We start from the raw sequence: 18,432 nt of genomic DNA, 5'->3' as shown, positions 1-18,432 counted from the left end.
TCCCAGAAGGCACCTGGAATATGCAAATTAGCCTCCTCAAGCTTGAATTCCTGGTTTGGACTCAGCCGACATCTGTGAAGAGCCTGCAAAAGTTCCTGGGCTTTGCTAATTTTTATCGGCGCTTCATCGCTAATTTTTCTACTGTTGCTAAACCGTTGACTGATTTGACCAAGAAGGGTGCTGATGTGGTCAATTGGTCTTCTGCAGCTGTAGAGGCTTTTCAGGAGTTGAAGCGTCGTTTTTCTTCTGCCCCTGTGTTGTGCCAGCCAGATGTTTCGCTTCCGTTTTAGGTTGAGGTTGATGCTTCTGAGATTGGAGCAGGGGCTGTTTTGTCGCAAAGAAGTTCTGATGGCTCGGTGATGAAGCCATGAGCTTTCTTTTCTAGAAAGTTTTCGCCTGCTGAGCGTAACTATGATGTTGGTAATCGTGAGTTGTTGGCCATGAAGTGGGCATTCGAGGAGTGGCGTCATTGGCTGGAAGGAGCCAAGCATCGCGTGGTGGTCTTGACAGATCACAAGAATTTGACTTATCTTGAGTCTGCCAAACGGTTGAATCCGAGACAGGCTCGATGGTCGTTATTTTTCTCCCGTTTTGATTTTGTGGTTTCGTACCTTCCGAGCTCTAAAAATGTGAAGGCTGATGCCCTGTCAAGGAGTTTTGTGCCTGACTCTTCGGGTGTTCCTGAGCCGGCGGGTATTCTCAAAGAGGGGGTAATTTTGTCTGCCATCTCCCCTGATTTGCGGCGGGTGCTGCAAAAATTTCAGGCTGATAGACCTGACCGTTGCCCAGCGGAGAAACTGTTTGTCCCTGATAGATGGACTAGTAGAGTTATCTCTGAGATTCATTGTTCAGTGTTGGCTGGGCATCCTGGAATCTTTGGTACCAGAGATTTGGTGGCTAGATCCTACTGGTGGCCGTCTTTGTCACGGGATGTGCGTTCTTTTGTGCAGTCCTGTGGGACTTGTGCTCGGGCTAAGCCCTGCTGTTCTCGTGCCAGTGGGTTGCTTTTGCCCTTGCCGGTCCCGAAGAGGCCCTGGACGCATATTTCTATGGATTTTATTTCGGATCTCCCCGTCTCTCAAAAGATGTCGGTCATTTGGGTGGTTTGTGATCGCTTTTCTAAGATGGTCCATTTGGTACCTTTGTCTAAATTGCCTTCCTCCTCTGATTTGGTGCCATTATTTTTCCAGCATGTGGTTCGTTTACATGGTATCCCGTAGAACATCGTTTCTGACAGAGGTTCCCAGTTTGTTTCGAGGTTTTGACGATCCTTTTGTGCTAGGATGGGCATTGATTTGTCTTTTTCCTCGGCTTTCCATCCTCAGACAAATGGCCAAACCGAACGAACTAATCAAACTTTGGAAACATATCTGAGATGCTTTGTTTCTGCTGATCAGGATGATTGGGTGTCCTTTTTGCCGTTGGCTGAGTTCGCCCTTAATAATCGGGCCAGCTCGGCTACTTTGGTTTTGCCATTTTTCTGCAATTCTGGTTTCCATCCTCGTTTCTCTTCAGGGCAGGTTGAGTCTTCGGACTGTCCTGGTGTAGATACTGTGGTGGATAGGTTGCAGCAGATTTGGACTCATGTGGTGGACAATTTGACATTGTCCCAGGAGAAGGCTCAACGTTTCGCTAACCGCCGGCGCTGTGTGGGTCCCCGACTTCGTGTTGGGGATTTGGTTTGGTTGTCGTCTCGTTATGTTCCTATGAAGGTTTCCTCTCCTAAGTTTAAGCCTCGTTTCATTGGTCCGTATTAGATTTCTGAGGTTATCAATCCTGTGTCATTTCGTTTGGCCCTTCCTGCTTCTTTTGCCATCCATAATGTGTTCCATAGGTCGTTATTGCGGAGATACGTGGCGCCTGTGGTTCCATCCGTTGATCCTCCTGCCCCGGTGTTGGTTGAGGGGGAGTTGGAGTATGTGGTGGAGAAGATTTTGGATTCTCATGTTTCGAGACGGAAACTCCGGTACCTGGTCAAATGGAAGGGTTATGGTCAGGAAGATAATTCCTGGGTTTTTGCCTCTGATGTTCATGCTGCCGATCTGGTTCGTGCCTTTCATTTGGCTCATCCTGGTCGGCCTGGGGGCTCTGGTGAGGGTTCGGTGACCCCTCCTCAAGGGGGGGGTACTGTTGTGAATTCTGTTGTCGGGCTCCCTCCTGTGGTCATGAATGGTACTTCGGCTAGTTCTGTCCATGGACTTCCTCTGGTGGGTGTTTCTGAGTTTATTTCCACAGGTGACGAGGTTAATTCGTTAGCTGGCTGCTCTATTTAACTCCACTTAGATCTTTGCTCCATGCCACCTGTCAATGTTCCAGTATTGGTCTAGTTCTCTCCTGGATCGTTCTTGTGACCTGTCTTCCCAGCAGAAGCTAAGTTCCAGCTTGTATTTCTTTGGTTTGCTATTTTTCTGTCCAGCTTGCTATTTTTATTGTTGTCTTGCTTGCTGGAAGCTCTGGGATGCAGAGGGAGCGCCTCCGCACCGTGAGTCGGTGCGGAGGGTCTTTTTGCGCCCTCTGCATGGTCTTTTTGTAGGTTTTTGTGCTGACCGCAAAGTAACCTTTCCTATCCTCGGTCTGTTCAGTAAGTCGGGCCTCACTTTGCTAAATCTATTTCATCTCTGTGTTTGTATTTTCATCTTTACTCACAGTCATTATATGTGGGGGGCTGCCTTTTCCTTTGGGGAATTTCTCTGAGGCAAGGTAGGCTTTATTTTTCTATCTTCAGGGCTAGCTAGTTCCTTAGGCTGTGCCAAGTTGCATAGGGAGCGTTAGGCGCAATCCACGGCTATTTCTAGTGTGTTTGATAGGATTAGGGATTGCGGTCAGCAGAGTTCCCACGTCCCAGAGCTCGTCCTTTATTATCAGAAACTATCAGGTCATTCTGTGTGCTCTTAACCACCAGGTCCATTATTGTCATAACAGGTGGCCAGCCTCAAGGACGTTGTAATGGTAACATCAATCAGGGGCGGGCACAGTGGTTAAGTACAGGAGTGAGGATAATAGGGTCATTGGTGTCCTGAAAGTTTACTGGCTCTGCTTGAAAGGCAAGCCAGTGCGTGCCGCCCCTTTATGGCTGTCTGTCCTGATGCTGTATGTCAGACAGCTGGGGATATCGCAGTAATTGTGAATCCCAATGTACTAGCACTCCACCTGACTCCTACTGTGATTATTTAATCCTGTGATTTGAATAAAAGCTGTGGCCATTTTGACAACCAAAATGATGTGTTTTGTTTATTTATTTTGGTACCTAGGTTTACAGTAGTTATGGTGGTTTTAAGATGTCCATCCCATATCCAAAAGTCATAATGGAGTTTTAAAAAAAAATGCTATCAGTTTGACTATTTGTCCAATACATTTATCATTTATCTCTTAAAATAATGCATTTTCTTCAGCTCAAATTTCTATAGGAATTTCAAGGGTGGCCAAATTCCCATAATAATTAACTCTCGTTATAGGAATGTTAAGTCAAGAATATTATGAAATGTTTCCGGAACCTTTCTATAGTTTCCCCAAATCCTATTTTACAAGGTTTACTTGTTTCCACTGTTATCATTGTAATTAGGTTTAATTAATTTGTGCGATTTTTTTTACCCAGACCCTTTTTTTACCCTTTTTACAGACCCATTCAGAGGAGAGACCATTCCAATGCGAGGAATGTAAGGCTTTGTTTCGCACTCCCTTCTCACTGCAAAGGCACCTGCTAATTCACAACAGTAAGTGCTAATTTAAGGGCAAAAGGACACCATTAATTTACATGTGGATATCTCCTTTTCTTTTAACTGATAGGAATTGCTCTATTCTATTACCCTATATATTAGCAAATGTAAAAAGATTAATTACATAGTATAATGCAAAATAACAATGTAGTGTAAAGCATCCAGCTTTTACTAAAGGCAGGGCTGCAAGATGAAGAATGGATGGACCTTTCCGCCTTCTTCCCCTCAATGCTGGCATTTCCTTTAGTCAAGGAATGCAATTCGAATATCATGAGATCCGTGCTTCCTTCAGCTGTGTCACTGCAACAATAGGGGAAACACAGTACAAATAAGATGGAACTGATATCTTTAGGGTGGAATTTTTTGCTTTTTTCCCCTCAAATGTATTTTATTTGACCTGCACAGCCACAGGTTTTATAACAATGTCACTTTTTGATGGACAGTAAGTACAATGTTAATAATCTCCTAAATAATCTTAGTCTCTGACAATTCAGGGGATTATTTAACATTTTGCAAAGGATAATGTTTTAAAAAATCTGTCCTACTAAACCTTAGAACCACACTTCACCTTATTGAAAGATGAAATACTTGAATTGTAACTCCAAAACATGCTATACAGATGCATCCCTCCTTACCTTTCCTTTGAGCTAAACCTATCTTGAGATAAGTAGAGAAAAATGACCGGCTTGAACAAAAACATAATTTTGCCATATTCTACCTTGAGATGCTTATGTTGTATTTGACCTGGTTTGGCCAACCATTGTTTGTGAAGTGCATTGCTGCTCATTGAAGATTTTCCTAGCATTTCATGGATAATTTTTTGACCTTATAAGCTGAGAAATTGAAGCTCTTAACTATATTCACAATAAAGAGAGAGATTATAGAACCAAAAACACATGGGCAACTTGCATAGTGAACAAGTCTGTAGAAACCTGTTTACACCACCAAAGAACTGGAGGACACAAAAACGCACAGAGAGGTAAAAAATACTCTGTTGTAAAAAAGTCACAGTAAATAAGCAAGTGCTAGTCAAAAATGAAAAAATACAGGATATTTAGTTAATATGTTTTTTTGCAAAAAAATGTATGTTAAGCTGCTCCACCAATCGCAAAGGTATACCCATAATAGAGCAGTCCTAGAGCAGTACTAGATAGATGGGTATACCTTGGCGATTGGTGGAGCAGCTTAACATACATTTTTTTGCAAAAAAACGTATTAACTAAATACCCTGTATTTTTTTTTCAGGAAACATTTTTCAGGCAAAGTGCAAAGCTCAGAAGGCAAGGAGGGACATATTTTACTGTTATAGTTTGCCAGTACCATGACCCAGTGGGAGAGCCCATTTGGTGCCAGAACAGCAGAACCCCCCAATAAGTGACCCGATTTTACAAACTACACCTCTCCATGAATTCATTTAGGTGAGCAGTGATCATATTGACAACACAGGTGTGTCACAGAATTTTATACCATTGAGCAATGAAGAAAAAATAGCTACATTTTTACCATCCAAATTTAGTTTTAGCCCCAGATTTTACATTTTCACACAAGAAGTGGGTAAAAATGGCACCAAAATATGTCAGACAATTTCTTCTGAATGTGGCAATACCCCATATGTGGCTGTACAGTACTACTTATCCATATGGAGAGACTCGGGAGGAACGGAGCGCTATTTGTGTCCTGGGGCACAGATTTTCCTAGAAGAGTTTGCGGACTCCATATACAGATCTCCTAATTGCTAGAAGGGCAGAATCTCCCCTCAATTGACCCCATTTTGGAAATTATACTCCTTTGCTAATTGATCTGCAGGTGTAGTGCTATTTTGGCTCCATGGTATTTTCCAGAAGCAAACAGCAAAGAGTCTTGCCAAGTGAAAATTGCAAACTACCGCTGTAGTGACCAGCATGCTATAGTGACCAGTATGTTGCAGTCACCAGTACATTATGCCCAGCCCGTGCTTCTGAAGGCACACAACCGTAAGTTAGGTGGGCTCTCATCGCTTCAGAAATAACAAACACGATATATTTAGTTTAGGTATACTGTATGGCTCAGAAGGGAGGGTGCATTTGGATTTGGGAGCACAGAATTTGCTGAATTTCTTTTGGTGGGTGAGGAGCCATTTTGCTTTTCCAGAGCCTTTGCATTGCCAGTAATGTGGAAGCCCCTTATATTTCCGTTAACAGTTAATGGATCTGAGTGCAGACTTGCTTTTTTTGTGGATTGAGTTAAAGCTTTTATTGGGAACATTTTACATAACGTTTGGGATCACATTTATCTGGAGCACTTACTTTGGGGTTTCCATCTAAATCTCTGAGTGACGTGATTCAGATGAAACCTCCGAGGGATCAAGTCACTATGATGAGGCAGCAGAGATACTCTTGATCCATCTGGCCTCTGTTCAGCGGTGTCCTTCCTTATAGAAGTGCAGAAAACTGTGGCTGATGGCACTTTTATGCACACCTAAAAAGATGGACACCGTCGGATCACAGGTCGAACGGCATCCACAGTGCCTCCATCTGCCTCATTATAGGGAATCTTCCACCAGATGTTTCATCTAAATCTCATATTTCATAGATTTACACAGAGCACAGGATAAATGTGTGCCGAGCCATACTGCAATCTTTGGGAGGCAGAATGAAAAAATGACCAGTAGGTGAAGAATTGGTTTTATTTATTTTTTACTTTGCTCCTCGTGCAGTATAAGTGATAGGCGACTTTATTCTTCAGGTCGGTGCGATTACAATGATACCAGATTTATATCTAGTTTTTATGTTTGGCTGCTGTCACACACTAAAAGATGCTTTTTATTGCAAAAAATAGTTTTTGTGTCACCACATTTTGAGAACTATTAATTTTTCCATATTTTGGCCCACAGAGTCATGTGGTGGCTTGTTTTTTGTGGGATGAGTTGACTTTTTTAGTGGTACCATTTTCGGGCACATGATATATTTTGATTGCTTTCTATTCTGATTTTTGTGAAGCAGAACGATCAACATTCAGCAATTTCTTTAGGGTGGGGGTTTATGCTGTTCCGTGTGTGGTAAGATTGATAAGGCTCTTTTATTCTTCGGGTCAGTACAGCGATACCTCATTTATATATTTTTTATGTTTTGGCGCTTTTATACAATAAAAGCTATTTTATAGAAAAAATAATTATTTTTGCATCGCTTTATTGTGAGAGCTATAATTTTTTATTTTTCCTCTGATGGAGCGGTAATATGGCTTCTTTTTTGCGGGACAAAATTACGTTTTCTTTGGTAACATGTTTATTTATATCCGTCTCTTTGATAGCGTGTTATTCCACTTTTTGTTCAGCAGTATGATGATAAAGCGTTGTTTTTACCTTAGTTTTTATATTTTGTTTATGATGCTCACTAAAGGGAATAACTAGTGGGAAAGTTTTATAGGTCAGATCATTGCGGACACGGTGATACCAAATATGTGTACATTTGTTGTTTTTTTCATTCAAATATTTATTTAGAGATTTTTTAATTATTGTTTTTATTTTTTTATAGAAATATTTTTACAATTATTTTAAATTTTTTTTTACTTATTTCTAACTTTTTAACTTTGTCCCACTTTGGAACAATCATTTGTTCCAGACTGATTGCTTCTACAGCATGGAGATGAAGCAGCATCTCCATGCAGCAGAAAGAGTCAGCTCTCCACTGACAGACAAACTTGCTCATCATGCAGTAGGCATGATCAGCAAGTTTGCTAGGTCTGGTGACCCAGATGTCGTCATGATCCAAATCAGCTGGCATCCGGAGGTGATCTCTCTCATCCCCCCCCCCTCCGTGTGTGCGGGCGATCACGATGACTTAATATTCCATCCATGGTCAAATAGGCCCGGGGCTCATGGACGTAGTATTACTTACGATGTCAGGAAGAGGTTAAATGCCCTGCCAAATGCCAATGAGCTCACCTCATGTGTCTGAGAAGGAGAGATAGCAAACAGTCTGCAGCGACAGGAGAGAGATTATTTGTGATCTCCAATAGTCCTTATATAAAAACAGATTTCTAACACCACCAGCAAAGTAAAAAAATTGCTCAGAAAAATAAAAAATAACTAAAATATGTTTAATAGCTTTTTTTCTTTCTTGTAAATCCTTTTATATTGAAAAAAACACCTACATGTATTTAGTTTTGCTTTGTCTGTAGTAAGTTGAACTATAAAACTAGCTTATATCATAGGTCTAGTGGTAAATGCTGTAAAAAAAAATTCCACACAATTAGTAATGTTTGGTCATTTTGCCTTGAACGAGTCTAATACAAGGCAAAAAAAAAATAATGTGCCCAAAGATTATAATAGAAAGAAAGTCTACATCAGCCCCTTTGCCGGCAAGATTTACAAGTTATTAGTCTTAGAATATGACTAAATACTTTTTCAAAATGTTATTGTTGGGAAGTAATAAAATATAAATGAACACACCTATTGTGTGTGTATATATATATATATATATATATATATATATATATATATATATAGATATAGATATATCAAAATATCCATAATGGTCCATGCTATAATGTGTGCATGATATTTATCCCATTCAGAAACTACCATAAAAAAAGCCTTAAAGAAAACAAACAATGCTAGAATGGCAGTTTTATGATCATTTTACTTGAAAAATGGAATTCAACAGTTTGTCACTAAAAATAAACCCTCACAGCTCTGTGTGAAGCTTTTACAATATTGCAACATGTAGTGTCATCCTATATTCCTCCATGCATAATTTTCACCTGCATCCCCACCAACATGTTAATCACATATACAGGCCCCTGTAATAATGCCCCCCTATCCTGACCCTTATCCTGTAGTTAAGTCCCACATTCTAGCCCCTTTCTTTCATCCTGGCCCCTGTTTTGTAATAATGTTTGCCATCCTGTAATAATGTCCCTATCTAGGCCCCAAAATTTGTAATGCTGTCCCCTTCCTAGCCCCTTTCTTTAACCCCTTTCTGCCATTAGACGTACTATTGCGTCCATGTGGGGTGGGCTTTACTTCCCAAGGACGCAATAGTACGTCATATGCGATCGGCAGCGCTCACGGGGGGAGCGCCGCCGATCGCGGCCGGGTGTCAGCTGTTTATCGCAGCTGACATCCGGCACTATGTGCCAGGAGCGGTCACGGACCGCCCCCGGCACATTAACCCCCGGCACACCGCGATCAAAGATGATCGCGATGTGCCGGCGGTACAGGGAAGCACCGCGCAGGGAGGGGGCTCCCTGCGGGCTTCCCTGAGCCCCCCGCAGCAACGCGATGTGATCGCGTTGCTGCGAGGGTCTCACCTCCCTCCCTGCTCCCTCCAGCCCCGGATCCAAGATGGCCGCGGATCCGGGTCCTGCAGGGAGGGAGGTGGCTTCACAGAGCCTGCTCAGAGCAGGCACTGTGAAGGCTGCAGCGCTGCATGTCAGATCAGTGATCTGACAGAGTGCTGTGCAAACTGTCAGATCACTGATCTGTGATGTCCCCCCCTGGGACAAAGTAAAAAAGTAAAAAAAAAAAATTTCAAATGTGTAAAAAAAAATATTCCAAAATAATGAAAAAAAAAAAAAAATATTATTCCCATAAATACATTTCTTTATCTAAATAAAAAAAAAAAAAACAATAAAAGTACACATATTTAGTATCGCCGCGTCCGTAACGGCCCGACCTATAAAACTGGCCCACTAGTTAACCCCTTCAGTAAACACCGTAAGAAAAAAAAAAAAAAACGAGGCAAAAAACAACGCTTTATTATCATACCGCCGAACAAAAAGTGGAATAACACGCGATCAAAAAGACAGATATAACTAACCATGGTACCGCTGAAAGCGTCATATTGTCCCGCAAAAAACTAGCCGCCATACAGCATCATCAGCAAAAAAATAAAAAAGTTATAGTCCTGAGAATAAAGCGATGCAAAAATAATTATTTTTTCTATAAAATAGTTTTTATCGTATAAAAGCGCCAAAACATAAAAAAATGATATAAATGAGGTGTCGCTGTAATCGTACTGACCCGAAGAATAAAACTGCTTCATCAATTTTACCAAACGCGGAACGGTATAAACGCCTCCCCCAAAAGAAATTCATGAATAGCTGGTTTTTGGTCATTCTGCCTCACAAAAATCGGAATAAAAAGCGATCAAAAAATGTCACGTGCCCGAAAATGTTACCAATAAAAACATCAACTCGTCCCGCAAAACACAAGACCTCACATGACTCTGTGGACCAAAATATAGAAAAATTATAGCTCTCAAAATGTGGTAACGCAAAAAATATTTTTTGCAATAAAAAGCGTCTTTCAGTGTGTGACGGCTGCCAATCATAAAAATCCGCTAAAAAACCCGCTATAAAAGTAAATCAAACCCCCCTTCATCACCCCCTTAGTTAGGGAAAAATTAAAAAAATGTATTTATTTCCATTTTCCCATTAGGGCTAGGGTTAGAGTTAGGGCTAGGGTTAGGGCTAGGGTTAGGGCTAGGGCTAGGGCTAGGGTTAGGGCTAGGGTTAGGGCTAGGGTTAGGGCTAGGGTTAGGGTTAGGGTTAGGGTTAGGGCTAGGGTTAGGGCTAGGGTTAGGGCTAGGGCTAGGGCTAGGGATAGGGTTAGGGCTAGGGTTAGGGCTAGGGTTAGGATTAGGGTTAGGGCTAGGGTTAGGGCTAGGGCTACAGTTTGGGTTGGGGCTAAAGTTACAGTTAGGGTTTAGATTACATTTACGGTTGGGAATAGGGTTGGGATTAGGGTTAGGGGTGTGTCAGGGTTAGAGGTGTGGTTAGGGTTACTGTTGGGATTAGGGTTAGGGATGTGTTTGGATTAGGGTTTCAGTTATAATTGGGGGGTTTCCACTGTTTAGGCACATCAGGGGCTCTCCAAACGCGACATGGAGTCCGATCTCAATTCCAGCCAATTCTGCGTTGAAAAAGTAAAACAGTGCTTCTTCCCTTCCGAGCTCTCCCGTGTGCCCAAACAGGGGTGTACCCCAACATATGGGGTATCAGCGTACTCAGGACAAATAGGACAACAACTTTTGGGGTCCAATTTCTCCTGCTACCCTTGGGAAAATACAAAACTCGGGGCTAAAACATATTTTTTGTGGGAAAAAAAAAGATTTTTTATTTTCACGGCTCTGCGTTATAAACTGTAGTGAAACACTTGGGGGTTCAAAGTTCTCACAACACATCTAGATTAGTTCCCTGGGGGGTCTAGTTTCCAATATGGGGTCACTTGTGGGGGGTTTCTACTGTTTAGGTACATTAGGGGTTCTGCAAACGCAATGTGACGTCTGCAGACCATTCCATCTAAGTCTGCATTCCAAATGGCGCTCCTTCCCTTCCGAGCTCTGCCATGCGCTCAAACGGTGGTTTCCCCCAACATACGGGGTATCAGCGTACTCAGGACAAATTGGACAACAACTTTTGGGGTCAAATTTCTCCTCTTACCCTCGGGAAAATACAAAACTGGGGGCTAAAAAATAATTTTGGGGGGAAAGATTTTTTTTTTTAATTTTCACGGCTCTGCGTTACAAACTGTAGTGAAACACTTGGGGGTTCAAAGCTATCACAACACATCTAGATGAGTTCCTTAGGGGGTCTAGTTTCCAAAATGGTGTCACTTGTGGGAGGTTTCTACTGTTTAGGTACATTAGGGGCTCTGCAAATGCAATGTGACACCTGCAGACCATTCCATCTAAGTCCTCATTCCAAATGGAGCTCCTTCCCTTCCGAGCCCTCCCATGCGCCCAAACAGTGGTTCCCCCCCACATATGGGGTATCAGCGCACTCAGGACAAATTGGACAACAAATTGTGGGGTCGAATTTCTCCTGTTACCCTCGGGAAAATACAAAACTGGGGGCTAAAAAATAATTTTTGTGGGAAAAAATTTTTGTTTTATTTTTACGGCTCTCCATTATAAACTTCTGTGAAGCCCTTGGTGGGTCAAAGCGCTCAGCACACATCTAGATAAGTTCCTAAGGGGGTCTACTTTCCAAAATGGTGTCACTTGTGGGGGGTTTCTACTGTTTAGGTACATTAGGGGCTCTGCAAACGCAATGTGACACCTGCAGACCATTCCATCTAAGTCTGCATTCAAATGGCACTCCTTCCCTTCTGAGCCCTCCCATGTGCCCAAACAGTGGTTCCCCCCACATATGGTGTATCATCGCACTCAGGACAAATTGGGCAACAAATTTTGGGGTCAAATTTCTCCTGTTACCCTCAGGAAAATACAAAACTGGGGGCTAAAAAAATAATTTTTGTGGGAAAAAAATTTTGTTTTATTTTTACGGCTCTGCATTATAAACTTCTGTGAAGCACTTGGTGGGTCAAAGTGCTCACCACACCTCTAGATAAGTTCCTTAGGGGGTCTACTTTCCAAAATGGTGTCACTTGTGGGGGGTTTCAATGTTTAGGCACATCAGTGGCTCTTCAAACGCAACATGACGTCCCATCTCAATTCCTGTCAATTTTGCATTGAAAAGTCAAACGGCGCTCCTTCCCTTCTGAGCTCTCCCATCCGCCCAAACAGTGGTTTACCCCCACATATGGGCTATCAGCGTACTCAAGACAAATTGTACAACAACTTTTGGGGTCCAATTTCTTCTCTTACCCTTGGGAAAATAAAAAATTGGGGGCGAAAAGATAATTTTTGTGAAAAAATATGATTTTTTATTTTTACGGTTCTACATTATAAACTTCTGTGAAGCACTTGTTGGGTCAAAGTGCTCACCACACCTCTAGATAAGCTCCTTAGGGGGTCTACTTTCCAAAATGGTGTCACTTGTGGGGGGTTTCAATGTTTAGCCACATCAGGGGCTCTCCAAACGAAACATGGCGTCCCATCTCAATTCCAGTCAATTTTGCATTGAAAAGTCAAATGGCACTCCTTCGCTTCCGAGCTCTGCCATGCGCCCAAACAGTGGTATACCCCCACATGTGGGGTATTGGCATAATCAGGACAAATTGTACAACAATGTTTGGGGTCCATTTTCTCCTGTTACCCTTGGTAAAATAAAACAAATTGGAGCTGAATTAAATTTTTTGTGAAAAAAAGTTAAATGTTCATTTTTATTTAAACATTCAAAAAATTCCTGTGAAGCACCAGAAGGGTTAATAAACTTCTTGAATATGGTTTTGAGCACCTTGAGGGGTGTAGTTTTTAGAATGGTGTCACACTTGGGTATTTTCTATCATATAGACCCCTCAAAATGACTTCAAATGAGATGTGGTCCCTAAAATAAAATGGTGTTGTAGAAATGAGAAATTGCTGGTCAACTTTTAACCCTTATAACTCCCTAACAAAAAAAAATTTTGGTTCCAAAATTGTGCTGATGTAAAGTAGACATGTGGGAAATTTTACTTATTAAGTATTTTGTGTGACATATCTCTGTGATTTAATTGCATAAAAATTCAAAGTTGGAAAATTGCAAAATTTTCATAATTTTCGCCAAATTTCCGTTTTTTTCACAAATAAACGCAGGTACTATCAAATAATTTTTACCATCGTCATGAAGTACAATATGTCATGAGAAAACAATGTCAGAATCACCAGGATCCATTGAAGCGTTCCAGAGTTATAACCTCATAAAGGGACAGTGGTCAGAATTGTAAAAATTGGCCCGGTCATTAACGTGCAAACCACCCTTGGGGGTAAAGGGGTTAATAATGTCCCCTGTCCTGGGTTATTTCCTGCAATAATATCCCTAGACTAGAAGGATTACCCCTTAAAAAATTTGTAAATTTCTATTAGATAGACTCATTAAAACATCACAAATAACACCGTAAATCTATACATATAAAAGGGGTAGACAAGGAAATCCCCTAAAAAAATAGGGCAGAAAGGGGAGGGGGCCCTTACAGTATCCCTTTAGACACTAACAATTAATTTCCCCTACCAGAGCCGCAGTGGTTCGTACCCTAAAATTGCTTAATGTCGCCCCCGTTTAACATAGTCTAAGCCCTATTATTCCCTGATAAGTCATGTAAAGGCTAGAAAAAGCAAAATAGCAATAAATGCTTAGCAGTTTGATAATGCTATGGAAATATTAAACAGGACAGCCAGTCTTAATGAATCCATCCCTATGGCTCCCAGAATATGACAATGCAGATATAATATACTTTTTATAAAGTATTTTTAATGTGCAAACATAGGTAAGAATAAATAAAACTATACACGGTGTGTGAATATATATATATATATATATATATATATATATATACTGTATATATATTTGATATCTCGTTCATCGTCCTGACGTACAGAATAATGTTAAAATGTCACTCATGTCACACAAGTAAAAAAACAGGTTTTTTTCGAAGGTCAGGAAATGGGTGAAACATTACTGTATTATTACTGTATTATTGCAAGCCCTTTCCTAACCCTCCATGCAGTTCTCATCTGCCTTTTCTTAAAATTCTGCACTGCTATGCTGTACATCTTTTTCTTCCATTTTAACTCTGGAACACATCTCTTAAATTCCTGGCAAAACTGAGCGAACTGACAAATACAAATTTCAACAAGGTCGCTAATCCCTTGTACTGACCCCCACTTATGGAGCATGTCGTATGAGCAGAATATAATATACGGTAATTTCATATAAAGATTTTTTTATAACCTCTGTATCCTCTTAAAACTTTTATAACATTCATATTAATATGAATAGTGCTATGATTATAAGTTAGTTTGTTCTTTCTTTTCGTTTTTGCGATTTAGTTTTTCGCTCCACTTTTTCCCCTTTTCCCATCAATATAGCCATTTGAGGGCTTATTTTTTGCAGGACAAATTGTACTTGGAAATTACATCAATGATTTTACAATATAGTGTACTGGAAAATGGGAAAAAATTCCAAGTGCTATGAAATTGAAAAAAAGAACAATTCCACAATAGTTTTTTTTTTTTTTTAATTTATCATGCTCATTATAAACAGGTTAAACTGAGCAGGCACAATGATTTCCCATGTTAAGTATGCAGATATTAAAAATGTATAGGTTCTTTTTTTATTTAAGTGGTGAAAAAAATATTGAAATTTGTAAGAAAAAAAATGTTGCTTATGTCGTCATTTTCCGAGACCCATAGCATTTTCATTTTTCAGTTTATGAGGTTGGGTGATAGCTTATTTTTTGTGACTTGAGCTGTCATTTTTATTGATACCATTTTGGGGTCAATACGATGTTTTGATCACCAAAAAACTGTAATTTAGGCGCTTTGTTTTTTTTGTTACACAGTTCACAGATCAGATTTTTTTAAATATATTTTGATAGATCGGACATTTCTGAATAAAGCAATACCAAACATGTGTATTTTTTATTGTTTTATTTTAACCCCTTCATGACCTTGGGATTTTTTGTTTTTCCGTGTTTGTTTTTCGCTCCCCTCCTTCCCAGAGCCGTAACTTTTTTATTTTTCCATCAATTTGGCCATGTGAGGGCTTATTTTTTGCAGGACGAGTTGTACTTGTAGCTGATCGCTGCTATGTAGCAGAAATGCAGGTGTGCTGTGAGCGCCGACCACAGGGTGGCGCTCACAGCCACCGGCGATCAGTAACCATAGAGGTCTCAAGGACCTCTATGGTTACAATGGAGACGCATCGCCGACCCCCGATCATGTGACGGGGGTCGGCGATGACGTCATTTCCGGCCGCCCGGCCGGATGCGGTGGTTAAATGTCGCTGTCTGCGTTTGACAGCGGCATTTAACTAGTTAATAGGCGCCTATTACGGGCACATGTCAGCTGTTCAAAACAGCTGACATGTCCCGGCTTTGATGCGGGCTCACCGCGGAGCCCTGCATCAAAGCAGGGGATCTGACCTCGGACGTACTATCCCGTCCGAGGTCAGATAGGGGTTAAAAGGGGGGTGATTTAAACTTTTTGTGGTTTTTTATATTTTAAAAAAAAAAATCACAATTTTTTTACTGACTTCAATTTACTGACTACCTGTGCTATACACGGCAGGACTTCAGCAATCTCCTATGAATGCCGGTCACAAGCCGACGTTCAGAGGAGATTCACAATGACATGCATGGGGATGTTTGGCAAACCTCCGCTTACATGACAATCCAGCGGCGCCACAAGATCACGTGACAGGGGTGCCGATGGGTGGAGTTTGTGACGTGCTTCCGGCTGGTGCATATTAAATCTAAATCTAATTTAAGAGGTTAACAGATGCAAGGCACTGGATGGCTGATTAAATTGGTAAAATGTGTGCCTAGTGTCAAAGCCCGCCTCAAAGGCAACGGAGCAATCTTTGACATAAATATATGTCAATGGAAGTTAAGGGGTTAAAATATTTTGCAATCAATTGTTCCTCAGTCTTCCAGATGTAATATTTTTGCTATTCAGTGAATTGCACTACAGAAGATACATTTTCCTCTAGGTTCATTAATATTTACTGATTTATTAAAGATTTGATCAATCAGTAGGATTAATCATACCATGATTTCATAGAATGTAGCTGACTGCTTGTATTGCAAAACTTAAGTGTATGACGATAATATTTCAGCTGTCATCCTTTGTGAGAACTCTTTGTAGTCCTGATAGCTTGCAGTCAAACCCTATTTTTGCATGACAGTAAATATTAAAGTCTTCGTCAAAGTCCATATTGAGCAATGCATTCACTTCTAGACTTAAAAAAAACAAAGCATGTAAAATATTATAGTATTCAATAGATTCCTAATAATAACACAGGAAGGCATCTTATTTATATCCTGGTGAGATCAAGAAGAAGTCTTGATGAATAGACCTATAAACATCCTATATCGTCTCGGCAAACCACACATTTATTATGTTGGCTCCACTGATGATGAAGGAAAAGATGTCTTCTATCTCCAACACAAAACAAATCCTCTATAGGACACATCACAAACAGAGACCAGACATATTTTTCCAATTGGACACTATCACCCATCTGTCCTCCATTAAGGTACATGTGGTTACTTTTCCCAAGTCCTTGAGCTCCATAGATCTTAAACAGATCTTGATCTGTTAAATTATTGCAAATTATCCTATTTTGTTTCAAAACAGATCAGTTATTAGCTAGATCACAAAGCTAAAGAATACTAAGTACTATCATTCTGCTGACATGCTATAGAAATATTTTAAGAGGGTTTTTAGGTGATAATTAACAATTAGAACCAATGTCAGAAATTCAGAACAGCAAGAGTGTGACAGAACACTCACATGGAATGATAAATATACTGCTATGTAAGGGTAATAAATATATTGAATATTTACAGCACGGGGGTGGAGTATTTTGAAAGGATCATCACCAATATAATGCATAACAGAGCAGTCAATGGAGATAAAGATGATTGGGCATGATCAATTTTAACATGCCCCACACGGTTTCCTAAGAAAAAAAAACACGGTCAAAGGTGTCTAGCACCTCCTATTTCCCTTTCAGTATGATTTAACAGGCACACAGGTCCTCTCCGTGCTTGTTTAAAGAACTGTCAAAGCAAATATCAGCCAAAACAGCCCTCGGCTGACAGGTATTACAATTGTATTGCTGGACACAGGTCAGGGGATAGAAAATTGTAAAATACACTGTATATGTAACAAGGTGGCCCGGGGTGGTAGTTCCAGCCGAGTCAACTAAGCCACATTCAGTAGACAACCCGGAACCTTGCACAGAGATAGGCAGAACAAACGTATTCCAGTCACCGCTACAGTCCAACAGGGAGAACAATTTTTAATATCAGAGTTAAAGAAGTTGTCCACTACTATAACTTTTTTTTTCATAAGTCTTGCTATTATTTGTCACTCAAAGCATCCACCGTGTTTATTTTAGCAATATTACCTTTTATCATGCTGTAGCAGCACATCCTCAGTGCTGGCTCCAGCTCTCATGGGGTTAATTGACAATTTCCTTTTTCCTGACTTATTGTGCTCTAATACTGCAAGTTCCATGATGCATTGCACTGGCCTGGAATCCAGCACCTAGCACACCCACTACAAAACACACCCAAACCCCTCCCTCCTCTCCCTCCTCTATCTTCAATCTGTGATGTCATTTCTGTCCAACCTCCTCTATTACATTTGTCCAACCCACATTCCATTACACACAGATAGACAGATAGATAGATATGGGAGATAGATAGATATGGGATAGATAGATAGATATTGGATAGATAGATAGATACATACAAAGATATATCTATCCATATATCTATCAATATCTATCTATAGATGTATCCATAGATATATCTATAGATATTTCCATAGATATATCCATACATATATCCATAGATATATCCATATCCATGTTTCTTAATGAACAATATGTTTCAGTTAAAAAAAGAGGGAGAAAGCAGAGTCAGAAAGCCTATGGCCGGGGGCCAATAATTGTAGCCTGGGAAGGGGGTAATACCTACGGCCCCTTCCCAGGCTATGAATATCAGCCGGCAGCTGTCTGCCTAGCCTTTACTGACTATTAAAATAGGGGGACCCCCCCAAAAAATGACATGGGGTCCCCCTATATTTTATAGCCAAAAAGGCTATGCAGACAGCTGCAGGCTGATATTTATAGCCTAGGAAGGGGCCATGGATATTGCCCCCCGGCTACAAATACCAGCCCGCAGCCGCCCCAGAAATGGCACATCTCTAAGATGCATCAATTCTTCCCACTCACGTGTAGCGGTGGGATATGGGGTAATAAGGGGTTAATGTCACCTTGCTTTTGTAAGGTGATATTAAGCCCGGTTAATAATGGAGAGGTGTCAATAAGACGCCTATCAGTTATT

General features: G+C 40.7%; 1 protein-coding gene across 4 annotated transcripts in view; it reads left to right on the top strand.

Annotated features, from left to right (window-relative positions):
- PRDM5 (PR/SET domain 5) overlaps positions 1-18,432 on the top strand; it is a 511,159-nt gene that overhangs the window by 322,093 nt on the left and 170,634 nt on the right. For all 4 annotated transcript variants that reach the window (XM_069743878.1, XM_069743879.1, XM_069743880.1 and 1 more), the window contains one exon: positions 3,620-3,713. In XM_069743878.1, coding sequence (XP_069599979.1) covers positions 3,620-3,713 — 94 coding nt within the window. The remainder of the gene's footprint in view (positions 1-3,619; positions 3,714-18,432) is intronic.

This window comes from Ranitomeya imitator, chromosome 1, assembly GCF_032444005.1.
Source record: "Ranitomeya imitator isolate aRanImi1 chromosome 1, aRanImi1.pri, whole genome shotgun sequence".
NCBI classification, from domain to species: domain Eukaryota; kingdom Metazoa; phylum Chordata; class Amphibia; order Anura; family Dendrobatidae; genus Ranitomeya; species Ranitomeya imitator.
This window is presented reverse-complemented; position numbering and strand designations above follow the sequence as displayed.